We start from the raw sequence: 18,079 nt of genomic DNA on the forward strand, positions 1-18,079 counted from the left end.
ATTGGAGATAGCTTCTGGGTGGAAGCATGTATCCCCTCTTTCAGCTCAAGGCCTTCCAAATGGTGCAGACTGATGCAGGCTCTACGCAAGTCTCTGTCTCTGTGAGTTCACACATGTTGGATCGTGTAGGTTTAGAGGGCCTTGTTTCCTTGGTGTCCTTCATCCCCACTGGCTCTTCCACTCTTTATGCCTCCTCTCCTGTGGCTCTCTGTAGTTGTTCCCATCAGCTGCAGGAGGAAGTTTCTCTGACGGCTGTACAAGGCACTGAATTCTGAGTATAGCAGAATGTCATTGGGAGTCATTTCATTGTTGAGCTGTCTGTTTGTTTTAGAACCATTGTAAGTAGTATTTGGTTTTACCCTGGGCGATTTAGTCTCAGGTTCTTGGTCACCCAAGCTATGTTGGCATGGGCTCCATCTGGTAGAGTGGGTCTTCAGTCAAATCAGATATTGTTTGGTGGGGTAGTTTGAAAGAAAATGGCCCCCAAGGGTAGTAGCCTTGTTGAAGTAGGTATGGCCAAGTTGCAGGAAGTATGTCACCGTGGGGGTGGGCTTTGAGGTCTCTTTGGCTCAAGCTTTGCTTAGTGCAACAGTCGCCTTCAACATATAAGACTCTGAGCTACTACTGCAGCCCTATGTCTGCCTGCACGCTGCCATGCTTCCCATCATGATGATAATAGACTGAACCTCTGAAACTGTAAGCAGCCACCCAAACTAGATGTTTTCTTTATGAGCTGCTGTGGTCTTGGTGCCCCTTCTTAGCAAGAAAAAGCCTCACTAAGACAGTTGATTCCTCCCAACAAGTTCTGTGCACCATTGCCTTAGCATAGCATGCAGTTAGCACACTGTTATAGATAAGGAATTTGTGCCTGACTCGGTGTTTACAAGTTTCTTGAGTACTTCATTTATTTTGGATACTGGCCCTCTATCAGATATGTAGTTGGTAAAAAATATTTTCCCATTCTGGAGCTGCCAATTTGTTTAAATGACAATGTCCCTTGCCATACAAAACATCTTAGTTTCATGAGGTCCTATTTATTAATTGTTGCTCATATTTCCTATGCCAGCAGTGTTCTGTTCAGAAGTTTTTCCTGTGCCAATGAGTTCAAGGCTATTCCCCACTTTTCCTTCTATCAGGTTCTGTATATCTTGTTTTATGTTAAAGTTTTTAATCCACTTTGAGTTTAGTTTTGTGCAGGGTGATAACTACACATCTATTTGGATTCTTCTATTTGTAGCTTTCCAGTTTGACCAGCACCACTTGTTGAAGATGTTGTCTTTTTTTCCCGGTGTATTTTTCTGACTTCTTTATCAAAAATCAGGTTGTCGTGGGTGTGTGTATTTATGACTGGGTCTCCAGTTTGATTTCATTGATCAACATGTTCGTTTTGTACCAATACCTCGTTGCTTTTATTACCATAGCTCTCAAGTACAATTTAGAAGTGGGAATGGTAATGCCTCCAGCAGTTATTTTATTATTCAAGATTATTTTAGCTATCCTCAGTTTTTGTGTTTCTATATGAAATTGAAACTGTTTTTTCAAGATGTATGCAGAATTGTGTTGGAATTTTGATGGGGATTGCATTGAATATATAGATTGCTGTTGGAGGATGACCATTTTTACTATATTAATCAAATTAATCCTTGACCATGGGAGATTATTTCATCTTCTGATATCTTCTTCATTTTCTTTTTTCATTGTCTTGAAGGTTTTTTGGCTGTTTTGTTTTTGTTTTGTCTTCTGAGACAGGATTTCTCTGTGTTGTCCTGGCTGTCCTGGAAGACACTCTGTAGACCAGGATAGCTTCTGACCCGGTGGTCTGCCACCTATGCCTCCTGAGTGCTCAGTTTATAGGTGTGTGCCACTGTACCCAACAAAGTTCTGACCATTCAAAGAGCAAAACTCTTACCATTTACTTTCTTGGTCAGAGTTAGCTCAAGATATTGCACATTGTTTGAGGCTATTGTGAAGTGTTGTTTCCTTGTTTCTTTTTCAGTCAACTTGTCAACAATATATATGAGGGTTACTGATTTTTGTGAGTTGGTTTTATATCTAACTACTTTGTTTGAAGTGTTTATCAGTTGTAGGTGTTTACCTGTAGAATTTTTAGGGTAATTTATGTATCCTATCATGTCATCTGCAAATAAAGATACTTTGACTTTTTCCCTCCCAATTTGTATCCCTTTAATCTTCTTTAGTTGTCTTATTGCTCTAGCTATTAGAGAAAATACTTCAGGTACTGTCTTGATTAGGTATGAACAAACTAGACAACCTTGTCTTGTTCTTGATTTTAATGGAATTGCTTTGAGTTTCTTGCCATTTAAGTTATGAACTTGCTGCAAAATGCCTTTATTATGTTGAAGTATGTCCCCTGCATCCCTAATCTTTATGGTACTTTTATCATGAAGAAGCGTCAGATTTTTGTCAAAGACCTTTTGTATATCTAATGAGATTATCATATGGTTTTTGTCTTTTGGTCTGTTTATATGGGTGGATTACATTTATTGATTTATATATATTGACTCCTGCTTACATCTCTGGGATGAAGCCTACTTGATCATAGTGAATGATCTTTATGATGTGTTCTTGGATTCATTTTGCAAGTATTTTATTGAAAATGCTTGTATCTATATTATTAAGGAAATTGATCCTTAATTTTCTTTGCTGAGTCTTTTTTTGGTTTGGGTATCAGGGTAACTGTGTCCTCATAAAACAAGTTGGGCAATGTTCTTTCTGTTTCTATTTTGTGGGATAATTTGAGGGGTAGAAAGTTTGTTTGTTTGTTTGTTTGTTTGTTTAAATAGGCTCTTCAAAAAGAGAGCACAGATATATACTGAAAACAAATATCTTTTTTCCTCATATAGATTCAGTTAGCTACTTTTCTGTTTGTCCCCAAAGACCAAGTATAAACTTTTTGTGCCCAATAAAAGAAGGGCATCGTGTCACCTTGCTTTGTGGGAGAAGTGAATCAGAGAAGTGAGGCAGTCAGGACTCAGCTAAGAGACATATCCGTTGCCCTCATCTCCTGAGCACATTTGGAGAATTTGCTACATGTTAAACATTCTATGACAGTCCTGAGATGACCGGTGGTTAACATGGCTTCTGTCTTTCAGGTTTCCACAGTCTAGCAGGGCAAATAGTCCAGCAAACAAATAGTCTGGAGCTTTGAAATATGTATTTGAACTGAAAAGAAGTGACTAAATTTGCTTGGAAATAGCTGTAGGAAAAAATGGGGATCAGAAAAAAGACTGCCATTTAAACAGAGTCCTAAAATGATAACCAGAATATGTGATGAAGAAGAATCTAGAGAGGAGAGTGAAAGAGAGGATGGAATATGGAGAGAGGAAGAAGAAAGAAAAAGAATGAGAGACAAAAGTAGAAAGAGGAAAGGAGAAGAGAGGAGGAGAGGGAAAGGAAAAGGGAGAAAAGAGGGAAGAGAAAAAACTGCAAGAAAGGAGGAAGGGCAGGAAGGGAGAGGAAGCAGAGAGACGGAGAGAAAACTAGGATGCAGAATAATTGGCAACTACATCCAAACTCTTACTCCAAACATGCTTTGTTTAGCTTTCATCTAATTAGGAAGTTTCATATTAAATCAACATTTGAAGAATTTTTGTAAAACAAAAGAGAAAACAGAAGGGGTCTGGCCACATAGTTTCCACACAGACATGTGGAAATGGTGACTGTTCCAGCCAAGGCCCTTCCTCCACCCAGGACACAGTTCCTCCAGTTTCCTCTCCGCCCGTCTCTACCTTCCTGGCTCTGCAGGCAGCATAGCATCTGGTGCTCAGTGATGGGGGAAGATCAGAAGCCAGCTGTTACAAAACCCTGACATGCCTCCATGGAGGCTAATTTTTAGTTAAATACTTTTATAATGCTGCCCTCACAGAAGTAGCCATCCGTGGGCTAAATCAAACAGTTATTTCTCTTCCCCTATATACTTTCTTAATAAAACAATAACAAAAAAAAACCCCATCAGGATTGGCTTCATCTCATCAAGATTAATTTGCGAAGAAAAAGAAGACACCCTTTGTGGTGCAGTGTGCCTCATAGTCTTGGGTGTTTGACTGACCACTCAGTTCCCAGTTGATGGACGCGAGGGAGGTTTGGTGGTACCACGTTGCTGGAGGAAGGTACATCCCAGGGGAAGAGTTTTAAGGTTAAAGCCTCCACCACTTTTACTGTCCCCTTCTTCTTCCTCCACCCCCACCCCTGCTTTACCCAAGAAGTGAAGATGTGAGCTCTCCATCTCCTGCTCGTGTCGGCATGCTGCAGCCTGCTTCTTCCTCGTTCCCGTTATGACCCTCATCCTCTGGAAATGTAAGCCAACATAAACCCTTTCTTCTGGAAGTCGCCTTGGGCACAGCATTGCCCATAAAAATGACAAACATGTCAGTTCTTGGATCTTCACTGCCACCTGCTCAGGAAGACCCTTTCTATCGTGAAGAAAACTCAGTCCTGCTGGGACTTGACGGCAAGAAAAGAAGAACTCAGCTTCCGGGGTTCTTCAAGAGGAAAGACAGACATGCGGAAATACGAAGGACCTATCAGGACAGGAGCCAATGAGATCAGGAAACCAATGCACTGATAAGTCAGAAGTCCGTAAACTCCCTATAGCAGGGATGGCTCTGAGGAGCAGCAGAACCAAGTGGCGGCACAGGCTTTGGACTGTTGGCTATTCAAAGAGCCCCATGTACTTGGATTATTTACCTTTTTTGTCACATTAGGACCAAATAACTGAAACCAGCTAAGGGGCAAGGGTTTATTTTAGCTCACATTTCACTGCAGGGAAATCAGAGCGACTGAGCAGATTGTCCTGTTGCCATCATAGCTTGCTGCCGCTGATTATATCGCAATGGCAGACAGAAAGCAGGCCCTTCGGCTGGGAGGAGGACTAGCCAGTTCTAGTCCTCTAGGCCCAACCATACTACTCTGGGTAAGCTGCACAGGCTTATATCCCAAAGGTCCTATAACCTCCCAAAACAGTATCAACAATTGGGGACTAAGTTCCCAAACACGTGATATTTCACATATGGACATAACAGCACTTCAATACACTCATATAGTCATCCTCAAAAGATTTATGAGATGACAAGAGTTTAAATATTTCCCAAGAAACTCAAGGATGTCTGGAAGAGGTTTGGCTGTCCACAGGCAGGGAATTGTATATGTAATCTGAGTCTCATAACAGAAGAAAATCTTGATAAAATATTATTTACGTGAGAATTTCATTGTTGTTTAAGATAAAATTCACGCTTAAGTATTTCATTAAATTATTAAATATTTTAAGTTATTTTGCCATTTGATATTAATTTCTGATGAAACTGCATTAATTTTGTGTAAGGACCAACAAGATACAACAGCATCTGACCATGCCTATCGACTATGAATCAAGAGAAGGTTTTCCTGGACTCTCTAGTTCTTTGCTTAGAAAGAGGCTCGTGGAACTCAAGGTGGAAAAAAATGGGGAATTTTCTCTAAAACTGTGTGTGCCATGTATACTAATAATTTGCTATGAGCAATGCTGTGGCAAAGTATATTCCAGTTTTCCCAATGACTTTTTGTTAACGAGGGCAGTCCTACCTGCACTACAGTTGAACTGCAACATCTTTCCAGCTGGCATGACGGCTTTGCTCCATAATTTACCTGCTGGCTCCTGATGCTTGTGCCTGATGGATGTGAATCCCCAAGCTTCCCATGCCATTCCCAATGATGCCCATAGTAAACCTTGGGTCTCACACCGATTCCCAGAGTCGTAATCCTGCCGTCAGCTGGGACGAAATGTCTTCCTCAGATTCCCCAGTCTGGAGGTGCCTGCCAAGGCAACAATGGCCTGCCAGGTGGCTGGGACTTGAGCGAGCATCTGTTCAGCTTTGTGTTGGACAAAAAATGACCACTGGGAAGCTGTATTCCACAGATGTGTTGTTAGGATCAGCAGGAGGAAAACAAAACACTCTGGAGTTTGCCTTTAAAAAAAGCTGCATATTATTCATTTCTAAGTGAATAATTTCTACACTCCCAAGTGTGCCTCTGGGCACGTGATCCCATATCTCTTTTTCCATAGCACTGATTGAAAACAAAATATCTGATTAAGGCGACTAAGTTAGCTATAAAATTGAAATAACTGATGCTAACTGAATACCTCATGCAATAACAGTAGAGAACTGTTGCAGCCTTCCTCACAGAGAAGTCACTTACATGCATCCTTCACTGGAGCATCCCAACAGCCTATATGAGAAAACTGGTGTTGCAGAAGATCAATATTTGCAGGCAGGCAGGACTTCCAAACTTCAGCTATGACATGCAACTTCCCGAAGCCGAACATATCTGAGAGATAGAAGGAAGTTCTTCATATTTTAATAGGACCAGAAATTCAAGATTCAGACTAAAGTTACTAAAATAATTCTATACTGCACTGTGGTATTCTTGAAGCAGTCACCCCATGGTAAATCTGTGTGTGCTAACAAATCATGTAAAAATATAGAAGTGCTAATGTATTTACTAATAACTGCCAAAAACATTCTTAATAGAAGCTCTTATTAATACCTGATGAGCGAGAAGCCATGGAATATAGTTGAAGAAGAGAACTAGAAATCAGACAGTATCAGAGAGCAGAGGCCATTGAGATGGTTCCGTGAGTAAAAGTGAGGAAGCCTGACTACCTGAGTTGAATCCAGAGAACCTATGGCAGAAGGAGATATCCAATCCTTAAAAGATGCTATCTGGCTTCCACACACTTCCTGTGCATGCAAGTTCCCCAACACAAATCATACACAGGCAATAATGATGACAAAGTAAATATAAGAGAGTAATATAGCACAAATAATAAAAATCCAGAGGCAGATATTGGGGTTCAACCTGAAGGTCAGAAAAGCGAAAGAGTCAGCCACTGGCTCTTACCTCTACCTCAGTCTGAAATGGAGATTCTGCCTCCAAGAATCCTCAGACTAAGGCTATCTGAGAGCTGTCTCCTCCCATTTTATATTCCTCTCTAGTGCTGGGATTAAGGCATACACCACTTCTACCTGGTTTCTACGGCAAACTAGTGTGGCTACTGGGATTAAAGGTGTGTGTCACTACTGCCTGTTCTGTAAGGCTGACCAGGGTGGCTGTTTTACTCTCTGATCTTGAGGCAAGCTTTATTTATTAAAAATGAAATATCACTACATTGTAGAGATAAAAATCACTACATTGTAGAGTATAATAACTATTTCTAGAAAACCTGATTTTCAAAATCTATTCTAATGAAAAAGACCTTTTTTTGGTTTTTGAGACAGGGTTTCTTTGTGTAGTCTTGGCTTTCCTGGAACTAGCTCTGTAGATCAGGCTGGCCTCAAACTCATAGAGATCTGCCTGCCTCTGTCTCCCGAGTTTTGATATTAAAGGTGTGTACCACCTCTGCCTAACATAAAAAGACACTTTCATTAGGTAGCTAAGTGAATAAGTGTGTAAAAAATCCTCATCTTTTTAAAGTTCTATATTATTAAGAAATACAGAAAAAGAAAACACAAACTACAGTGTAATAAATGCCATAAAGTAACAGAAAAAAATTAGCAGACCTATATAGATAAAGTTATAAATATACACACACTCAAGAAGATGAAGAAATGCACTGAATTCCTAAAGGAGAAAGAACAGGTTGAACAATGGAATCATAATGTAGTAATATGTACTATATAAGGAACATAAAATGAAATGGCACAAAAAGAATTACTCATGTTAATAATTTATAAGAGAGGCCCTGTCTCCTGTTAATGATAAGATCACAAATTTATTTTTAAACACTTTAATATGCAATGTTTCAAGGTAGAATTTTAAAGATGGTTGGAAGAGAAAAGGGGAAAACAAAGTATTGAAAACCTGCCCTAGAGAATGGACCTGGCAAGATGGCTTTGCATGTGTACTGGTTTAGTTTCTGTTGCTCTAATAAGCATCAAGACCAAAAGTAAGTTGGAGAAGAAAGGACTTACAGGTCTGGCTTACAGATTAACTGTCCATCATCAAGAGGAGCCAAGGTAGGAACTAAATCAGAGACTGCAGAAGAATGCTGTTCATCAGGTTGGTCCAGGACCCCTCCCTTACATATGCCAAGCCCACTTGCACTTCCCACAGTGGACTCGGCCCTCCCACATCAATCAAGCAGCAAGAAAATGCTCACAGGTCAATCAGATAAAGGTGGTTCTTCAGCTGAGATTCCGCCTTCCCAGGTGTGTCAAGTGAACAACTGCAACTCATAGTCAGAGCTTCGATCTCTGGGGCCCACATAGTAGGATGAAAGAATGAAGTCCTGCACATTGTCCCTGGTCACCAAATGTGCACTGTGGGGAGTGTGGCCATGCGCACATATACACACACATACACATGCACACAAACATATACACACAATAATAATGATGATGATAATAGTAAAACTAATTTTTTAAAATCCAAGATAAAGATTAACAAAAAATATTTTATATGTATAGAAACCGTAATAGACAAAAGAATTCAAGAGAAATAGAGGTGAACTGTCTAACATTTCAAAAAATTACAAAACCACTTAGAGTGTTCAATACTTGAAGGTTCCTTTACGCACCTCAGCCTTTACTTCTGAAATATTTTAGAGTTCCAAGGAAAAATTGGAAAATCACATGGAACAAAGTGCTTAGCTACTAAAAGATCAAATAAGTTTCTTCCAAGATAATTAAGAGAAGATCGTCATAACGCAGCTAACAAGTTTGATCTCCTAAGATAAATATTTAACTCTGTTCCCAATAAATTTGGAAGTGCACATTGTTTTCAAACACATGGAACGTTCATTAAAAATTTGTGTTCTGTCACAAATAAAGTCTCAATAAATTCCAAAATGAAGAAATTATTCAACTGCATGAAGAGCCTATTACCACCCAAAACAGAAAAAATCAAAGCAACTAGACATTTCTTCTAGGTAACCCTTAGACTGAAGGAGAAATGAAGATGTAAATTAAAAATGAATTTGTATTTGAACAGATTGTGAGGGTGGGAACCTGTGATAGCGTGAGTGTCTTTACGCAAAGGAGGAGGAGCCTGACGTTAACCCACCATGCTGTGACATAGCGGGAAGACTCACATTCTAATCAGCCGCATCCAAGTCTCGAGAAACTTGAGCCCAGTCTCTACGCTTTGTTATTACTTCATCCCAAGCATTTTGTTATAACAGCATTCTGGTTTCCTTTCTGTTACTATGGCAAATCACTTTGACCAAACGCAACTTACGGGGTTGGAAGGATTTCCTTGGCGTACACTTCTACTTAGCAGTCTGCCCCTGAGAGAAGTCTGGACAGGAACTCATGCAGTAACTCAGGGGCAGGAAACCATGGGGAACCGCTGCTTGCTGGCTCAATCATAGGCAGACTCATGTTCAGCTGGTTTCCTTAATACAACCCAGGACCATTCTGCCTAAAGGTGGGACTGGGACAGTGTGCATTAACTAGCAAGCAAGACGATATGCCACAAGCCAATTTGATCTAGACAGTTCCTCAACCCAGGTTTTCCTCTCAGATGACACCAGGCTGGGTCAAGCTGACAGTTCAAGCTAACGGGGATGAGCACCATTTCTTTCCTCTGCTCAAGTCTTCCAGGAGTCTCCCTCGGAGTTAATCTCTGATAGCCAAGGCCCAGGACGATCCATCTTTCTCCCGATCTCTTTTGACCCTCAGCCTGCTCCTCACCATCTCCCTGATGCTCACATTCTGCTCACACCTCCTTAGCTGAAATCAGCTCCTTGCTCTTTCTGTGCCTCACTGCCTTTGATCTTGTAGCTTTCTCGGTTTGAAACGCTTTTGCCCAGGTGTTTCTCTCGTCCCACTTCTGCTGTTCTGTCTACAAGAGCAACCACCACCACTTTCCTCTCTGCTCCCTTTCATTGATTTATTATTCTTTGTCGCCATGTATTTATTCAATAAAGACTGACCCTCACCCAAAACAGGCCTGGATTTTGCCCTTGGTTAATGGAAGGTGCTTCTCTAGGCCCTTAAGATGCACCAGCTGATAGAAATGTCCGTTTAGGAGCTTGTGTCACTGGTCAGTTTAACATTTATGTTTAATTAATTTATGTTGAGACTTTGGATCACACTGCGTCAGTTCTGACCTCAACAAAGACCATAGACCAAGATGTTACCACAAGCTGCTAGTGAGGCTGGATACTAAAATAGCTATTCAGAAAGTCTATAGTTAATTTTTGGCAGAAAGTCTAGAGACAGCGCAGTGAGTTTCTTCAGCTGGTTTTTGTCACACAGCATGAGAGAAGGACAACTCCTTCACATTGTTCACACTTGAACCCCTGCGTTCTCCTGTGCATTCTTCCTTTGGCTGCTTTCTTGTAGGAAAGCAAATCCATGAGTATCATAGGCTCAGTGATTGCTGTAAGTGCCTCTAATGGATTATCACTCCCGTGGTGATTCAGGAATCCCTTGAAATTTTGTTAAAAGTAAGGGAAACTTCAAGGCTGGGTCTCACCATGTAGCTCTTTCTAGCCTAGAACTCACTATGTAGACCAGACTGACCTCCAACTCACAAGAGATCCACCTGCCTCTGCCTCTCAAGTGTTGGGCTTCAAGGAATGCACCACCATACCTGGCAAAAGGGAGGGAAAATAGAGGGAACCTGTTAGTAACTCTGCATAATAGGGTTATTCTCTCCCCATACCCAGTTATGTTGCGTATTTCTCGTTGCTATGACAAAACACTTGCAAAAAGCAACTTAAGGAAGGGAAGGTTCGTGTTGGCTCATGGTCTGAGGGTTCAGTCCCTCAAGACTGGGAAACTGTGACAGGCAGAGGCGAAGGCAGCTGCTCACCGTGCACATTCACACTCAGAAGGCAGAAAGAGTTAAACGCTCGTGGTCCAGCTCTTCCTTTTTATTCTGCTTGGAAGCCCAGCCCACGGATAGTGTGCTAGCACGGGGTTAGATCTCTCAGGAATTCACACACCCAGGTTTACCCAGAGATGTCTAGCTCACTCAAACTGCAGTCAAGTTAACTTGTCAAGACTAATCACCTCACTACCGCTGTATTCTTCACCAGGTTCGGGTCACTGCTCTACCTGCACAACACAGAGAGCTTATGTCTCATATACAGGAAGCCTTCACTGCCTGTTTCCATTAAAGCCGTCTCTGTCATTTTCCAGAGAGATGTGCAGGGGCTAAAGAGGTGACTCAGCCATTAAATGTCCTTGCTGCTATTGCAGAGGACCTTAGAGCAGAACTGTTTTGTGTGCTTTTCATATAAGAGTATGTGCATCTTTATCTAATCATCAATAACAAAATCAAAATGATTGATTTTTTTAGATTTTTTTTCCTTAAACAATGAGTCCAGCATTTTGTTTTAAGGATCTTTTTCTCTACCTTATCTTTCCTTTTATCTGGGCTTCTGAACAATGTCAGGTGAAACTTTTTTTTTTTATTATTTTTTTAGCACTGTATTTTGTAAGTGAGGGAAGTAATCTTTTGGGATCACCAATATCAGTCCCTGTGATCATGTCAAAGACTCAGCGAGGTAACAAAGCATAAGCATTAAATGTAAAAGCTGCCCCTGGCAGCCCCTGGCACAAGGTTTGAGCATGGAAGCCAACGGACTTTTCTGTACCTCGGCTTCCCCCTTAACAGTAGGGATCAATTGCACTGCTGTCAGAGTAACTCAACTCTAACTGTTACTGATTTGCACAGAATAGATTTAAATGGATTATGGTGTACACTCAGGAGAGTCCAGAACACAGCAAGAACCGTGAGCATGATGCTTGCTTCCTTCTTGGGATCCACTCAGTTTTCAGCATCCTGACAAATATCTAGAAGAGAATGATTCTCTCACAGTCTCTCGGGCTGGGCTGGTTTTCATTTTCACATAAGAAATTTGTGAACTATAAGGTTCTTGAGTAATAAAGTTTAAAATTTTTTTTCTTGAAAATAACATTTTATTGTCTACATTGAATTTCCTGCCCGAAAGGTCAACATGGCTTTTCTCTTTTGGAGGGAATTGTTGTATCTTCTTGGATTACTCAGTTGAATCAACAAACATTCACTCTGTTGATTCCTTGGCCCCCCACAGCCTGAGCTTGTCTGTGGGGAGGTGACTATGAACATTATGCATATCGGTGTCTGTGTATTTCCGTGATCTGTGGCAAGACTTCGCAGGTGCTTTCTACCTTCACTCTGTAAAGACTCATTGAAAAGAATTCTGCCTTTTAATGAGTTTACCATTAAAAAAAAAAAAAATTGGGACACTGCCTGGTTCCACCGTGTTAAATGAAAATAACATTCAGAGTTGAGTTAATCTGATTGCATGGGATCTATTTTCCCCCTTACTGCAAATCAGAGCAGTTCCCAGCTAACAAGAATGGGTGCCCTACTTGAACGGGCAGCAGGCAATGCCGCTAGTCAGAGCGGCACTTAGCATGGCATTGCCATCATTACAGCCCCAGGTTCACAGCAATGAAACCCCAGGAGCGGCAAAGTCAAATCAGTTCAATTGTCTGATTGTTCATACTCATAAAGTGGGGAAGCTGGCAGGGGTCCGGCATAAAACTTGGAGTTCTGCACTGCCGCTCCTTTAAGGTAATTCATTGCCCTCTGTAGTAGCTTAAATCAGAGGGGCCAGCACGGTCACAGGGAAGGCAGTTCCCCATCCTGCTGGAGAGCAATATCGCAGATAGCCGGCTGCTATGCCAGATGTCAAAGGTGCACTAAAAGCACTTGGTTTTGATCTGCCCCATTCCTGAGAAGTACAATGGATGGGCCTTTAAGCACCGCCATAAAAAAAGATTGTGATTAATGAAGCAGCACAAGTTAATAAACCACGTTGACTCCCGCTTCCTTCTCCCAGGCATTTCACTGTCCACAAAGCAGTTCTTTTACTTAGCAGCAGGGACATGTAAAATGTTAATCATCAATCTGTGGGCCATTAAAGAAGTTGCTTTCCCTTTCTCAAGTTGAAAACCAAGGGGGGAAGATAATAGGTTTGGTTAACAGAGCCGTTCACATAATGGAGATGTGCCGGGGAAAGCTTTGATGAAGTCAGCGTGGGAGCCCTTGAGCACTAATCCATTCTGCTCTCGGGACCACGAGTTCAAATCCCAGATGAGGCTGGAAGGCTCAGACCAGGAGGCTAGGGTGAGTGTCTTGAAGGCAACTGACCAGCAGGAGGTAACTATACCTCAGTGAAGCCAAAAAGTAAGATGAGAAGGCGCGGGAATTCTCTGTGTCAGCAGCCTAGAGCGAGGGACTGCTGATACTCACTGACCTGTGAACCCTTCTTCTTCGCAGAGAGCACCATAGCAATCCTTCCAGTGAGGTGAGTGGCTGTGAGAGGAACCGTGAGCTGGAGAAGCTTCCTTATCCAGAGAACAAGACAGAGATTTCAGCTAATTTTCCAAAACCTAATTAAAATACTTTCCCAGAGACTCAAGAGTGCACCATCAGAGAGACACAATTTGAAATTTTACTCACGACATGGACATTGCTTTGGATGGGGGGGGGACAGGGTTGGAGACCCAAGCAACAGGCAAATGGCCCCCAGGTGTTTTACACCATCACTCAGTTAATATTGGCAGGACCAGAGGAACACCTGGAAGACACTTCCAAGTCAGGTAGGTCATTCTGAAATAGTCAGGGTCGGATAAAAGTGATGTTGAAGTTGAGAACAGTGTCTCTCTTCTACACTGGTGGCAAATTTTGTCTTTTCTTAGTAAGGAGAGCTTAGATGGGTAAGGACCTGGGTTTGATTCTCCCCTCAAAAAAAAAGAAAGAAAGAAAGAAAGAAAGAAAGAAAGAAAGAAAGAAAGAAAGAAAGAAAGAAAGAAAAAGGAAAAGGAAAAGAAAGGGAGAAAAGACACTTAGACTCTACCTCAGAAAAACTAGAAGAGGAGATGGCTCCTCCTCCTAGAAAAAGAGTGTGTGGCAGATCACAATGAGGGGAGGACAAGTGGTCCCTGACATCTTGAAGAGCCATATATTTGGTCAAGGGAAATGCCGCTTCCCTACTAGAGCCCTGAACCTTCCATTCTCTTTGCTTCCTCTAAAATTTGACAGAGGCTGACTCGTTCCCTATCTATTAAACTTAGTCACACCTACAGTCTTTTTACATTCTTGTTTTTTCTCGACAAACTTCTCAGACCTAATTTCAGACCTTGTAAGCCAATGAAAATCATTTTTATTAAGTCCTGTTGTCTATTTAGTCCAACGAAAATCAGATATCAAATGTGTGACACTCAGATTCTCAGACCACATCACGAAGGCCATGAAAGAGGTGCCAACAACCTTGAAAAGCAGATTATGAAAGAAGAGATGTTTGGCAGTTGTCTTAGTCCATATTCAATGCTATAACAAAATACCCAATGCTGGGTAACTTATAAAGAATGAACGTTTACTTGGTTCACGGTGGTGAAGCCTGGGATGTCCAAAAACATTGTGCCAGCATCTACTCAGCATCTGGTGGGGGCCTTCTTGCAGAGGGTATTACATGCAGACAGCAAGGATGCTATCTTGGGTCTCTCTTTCTCTTCTATAGAGTAGTAACTAAAATGAGCTAGGACCCTACTCTCATGACTTTATCTAGATTTCACCAGTCCTTAAAGTCTCCAACAGGCCTACCTCCAGATGAAAAAAAAAATGGATTTTGGAAGTAGGATTCCAATTCATGAAATTAAAGAATGAACCCAAGCCGCACAGTAGTTTATACTGGGCTCACAATTCTCATTATTTCATGGAATTTGTGAAGAAACGAGGATGGCAGGAATCTAACCCAAAGCAGCATGTATTCTAGGCTTCCACTGTCAGCCTCCAATATCCACTCCATAGAGCAGCCAGGGCTGTGACCCTGAGACATGCACTGCCTCCACCAAACCAAAGCTCTCCCTGCTGAGCATCCCATTCCCAGGCTTCCACTGGCTTCTCCGGAAAAATTTCTCTGCCCCACCCCCAACCTTATACACTAGGTGTCCACAGGAGTATGTTAGCATGTTCTGTGCCCCCGTCTACCTCTGTACTTAACACACGGCGCTGAAGCAACTGACTGGTGCATATTCCCAGTACACACAATACAGTGATTTCATTATCTGTGTGCAGTAAAAACTTGACACCAGACAGGGAGCCATAGAATTGAAAGGGTAAACTAGGAATCTGTCTGTACTTGGACAGTGTGTTCATAGATTCATGCTCTCGAGCAATAAAACAACAACCTTTTCTAAACCCACGCCTGACATGTGATTCAGAAAACTTTCATCAAACACGTAAAAAAATGATGATGGTGATGGTGGCCCAGAAAGAAACTCAGAAGCAATTGATGGTATTGATTAATTAAAGAATTTCCCCAAAACTCATACAGCTATCTCTATTGTTTATGATAACTCTCAAGTGTCGGTCCCCGTAGGCATCTGGTTCACCATTGCACTTCCAAGGCCAGGAGGTTTATAGTTAGAGGATGGCCGCTAAGTGTTGATTGAATTAATTAATTGACCAAGAACTTTTTGTTTCAAATATTTGCTAGCAGCCTGAACTTGCATGTTACAACTTAATGCCTCTTATCTGAGCATGGTGATACATGACTGGATCCCAGCACAAGAGGAACTATACAGAGAGGCCCACTCTCAAAATAACAAAACCAAAATAAACAAAAATTTAACATCTCCTACGTATCTGTTCTAGCTCTGTCTCTTCCTATTTGGACCTGCACTGCCCAGTATGTGCCCCTAAGAAGTAGCTGCAAACTAGTCCCCATTCTTCAAACACCTGATCATCTTGATGCTCTGTCTTCTGCCAAGCAAGCTGCTCCTTCTCATTCATCATTCCTCACAAAGCCTTTCCTTCACATGACTCTAAAAAACACTTTAGCAAGATTTCAAATTGTATCTCCTAATTCAAGGAGATTGTTCCAGGTATCTGCCTTCTCAAGTTATATAATCACCTGCCTATAAATCTTGGTATAGTGCCTAGAGTCATTCTTAGTTAAATTAATAACTCCATGATTTAACCAATTGAGAACTCAAGGAACTGCTGGGGGACTTTCAAAAATATCCCACACACTCTCTTCCTGAGCTCGGATAGATCTTTCGGTGGTCTAAGTGGACCGATTGTCACAATAATACAGAAATATGCTTTCAGTTCCTGAAATTGACAGGTAAAACTATTTTAATAAAATATTCCAATCTCCTACCCACACTTCTCTTCAAGAAATAATGCAAGGTGACTCTTCGTGTTATTTCAAGTTTATGAATCTATGCTGTAAGATCTTCTGCTTTGTGGAAAACATACATGACAACTAAGTCCCTTCAGAAAATCTCGTCAGCACTTGTCTCTTATGTGTATCCAGACTTTCCACCCCTCTTCTCTGCTAGCTCCTGCAATGGTGAAAACTTACACCAATCATGGTCATTCAGTGTAGGAAATGAATTAACATTCTCCCCAGGACCCTCATTGGTATAGTATATTAATAGGCTCCTTATGTAAATGTCTCCTCTTACCTCAGTGCGTATTTGCCTGTTAGCTGGCTGCAAGCAATGTAGAAAGGAGGGCAAGAATGACTGCGTTCACACTTGGAGCAAAGGGGCCAAGGGTGGGGGCCAAGCATGGACGGGAGAGGGACAATGAACATATTTTATAGCTGTCACCAAGCCAACCATGGTTCAATAAAGCCAGCTTTCATTCCAAATAGGTATTTTTGTGTGCCTCCAATAATAGATTTGTCATTATAAAGAAATTGTGGAAACCAAAAGACAATAGAGGTGACAAGATTTTAAAGATGTCTAGTCAAAAGGTGTCTTAGCAGCAAGTTAGAAAAATTGTCGCAGGTACTCAATAAAGGAAATATTCGAACGCTTCTACAGAAAGGAAACCTCAAAAGGTATTATTCTCTACCTCTATGACTGTGCACAACAGCAACACAAGGAACTGGACCCAAATGCACAGCCTCTCATTTGACAGAGCTGCCAATCATTCCTCAAACTTTCTTTCTCCTTTTTGTCTTCAATATTAGTGATAGACTGCATTTCCTAAACTCCTTTGCAGGTAGATGTAGTCCTCTGACAGCATTTCAATTAATAGTATGCATACATATACGCACGCACACACGCACAATGTGTGCCTCTCACTGGGCTACCTTATAGCTATAGCTGTCCTCTCGGGCTGAGGAATCCCAGAGCTGCCTTGGAATCCTTCCACTAAAGACAGTAGAATCCTAACACCAAAAAACCCTAAGTGGTTCTGAGCACCCCCCACCACACACACACACACACACACACACACACACACACACACGTATGGTCATAGCCCAGGGGAGCATAAGGAAGTGGAACATCAATTCTCACAATAGTACCATCAAAATGGTCAAGTTAAATATTTGAACTGTTCATTACAATCCACGCCTCACGGAATTTTGTGACTTGAATCTTCCATCACTCAGCTGTCTTCACTTTTCAGCATCTTCTTCTTGTTTCATCTCGCAGTAACCCTCCCAGCCCTGGTATTCTGGGAGCTATGTCGTTAACTACTAAAATGAGAGCTTAAAGCAAAAAACATCTTCATCCCCATGAATCCTGGGTTAAAGATAATTTTGGAGAAAAACAAAAATAAGTCAAATTGCAATTATTGGTTTCCCATCATTCTTATTGTTTCAGATTATAAGAGGTTTGCTGTGGTTCTCTTTAATTCCCTTAACAGTTTGGTCCGATGTGCATTAGGTTACAAGGATGAATTTACAGCACACAAATTGCCTTGTTTCTCTAAATCTTCACATGGGTCTCCCACACTCTATAATGACAAAAGAGTCAATATAAATAAATGTAACAAAAAAAAATATATATATATATAGGTTTTTCGAGGCAGGGTTTCTCTGTGGTTTTGGAGCCTGTCCTGGAACTAGCTCTTGTAGACCAGGCTGGTCTCGAACTCACAGAGATCCACCTGCCTCTGCCTCCCGAGTGCTGGGATTAAAGGCGTTCACCACCACCGCCCGGCAACAAAAAATATTTTAAGTCATTTCATTTGAAGTCTTCTGTGGCCACTCAAACAGCTATTTTCTGTTTATGTAAATATGTGTTCACCTGCAAATAATTTAACAGAGTATCATTTTGCAGCT

At 41.4% G+C, this 18,079-nt stretch overlaps 1 protein-coding gene across 1 annotated transcript in view; it reads left to right on the top strand.

Moving 5' to 3' along the window:
* The window catches only part of Rorb (RAR related orphan receptor B), a 199,828-nt gene extending 186,422 nt beyond the window's left edge, over positions 1–13,406 (top strand). The window contains exon 10 of the mRNA XM_057779305.1: positions 13,273–13,406. Within this exon, the coding sequence (XP_057635288.1) occupies positions 13,273–13,284 (12 nt within the window). The 3' untranslated portion in view covers positions 13,285–13,406. The remainder of the gene's footprint in view (positions 1–13,272) is intronic.
* The last annotated feature ends 4,673 nt before the right edge of the window (positions 13,407–18,079 follow it).

This window comes from Chionomys nivalis, chromosome 8 (genome assembly GCF_950005125.1).
Source record: "Chionomys nivalis chromosome 8, mChiNiv1.1, whole genome shotgun sequence".
Classification (NCBI taxonomy): domain Eukaryota; kingdom Metazoa; phylum Chordata; class Mammalia; order Rodentia; family Cricetidae; genus Chionomys; species Chionomys nivalis.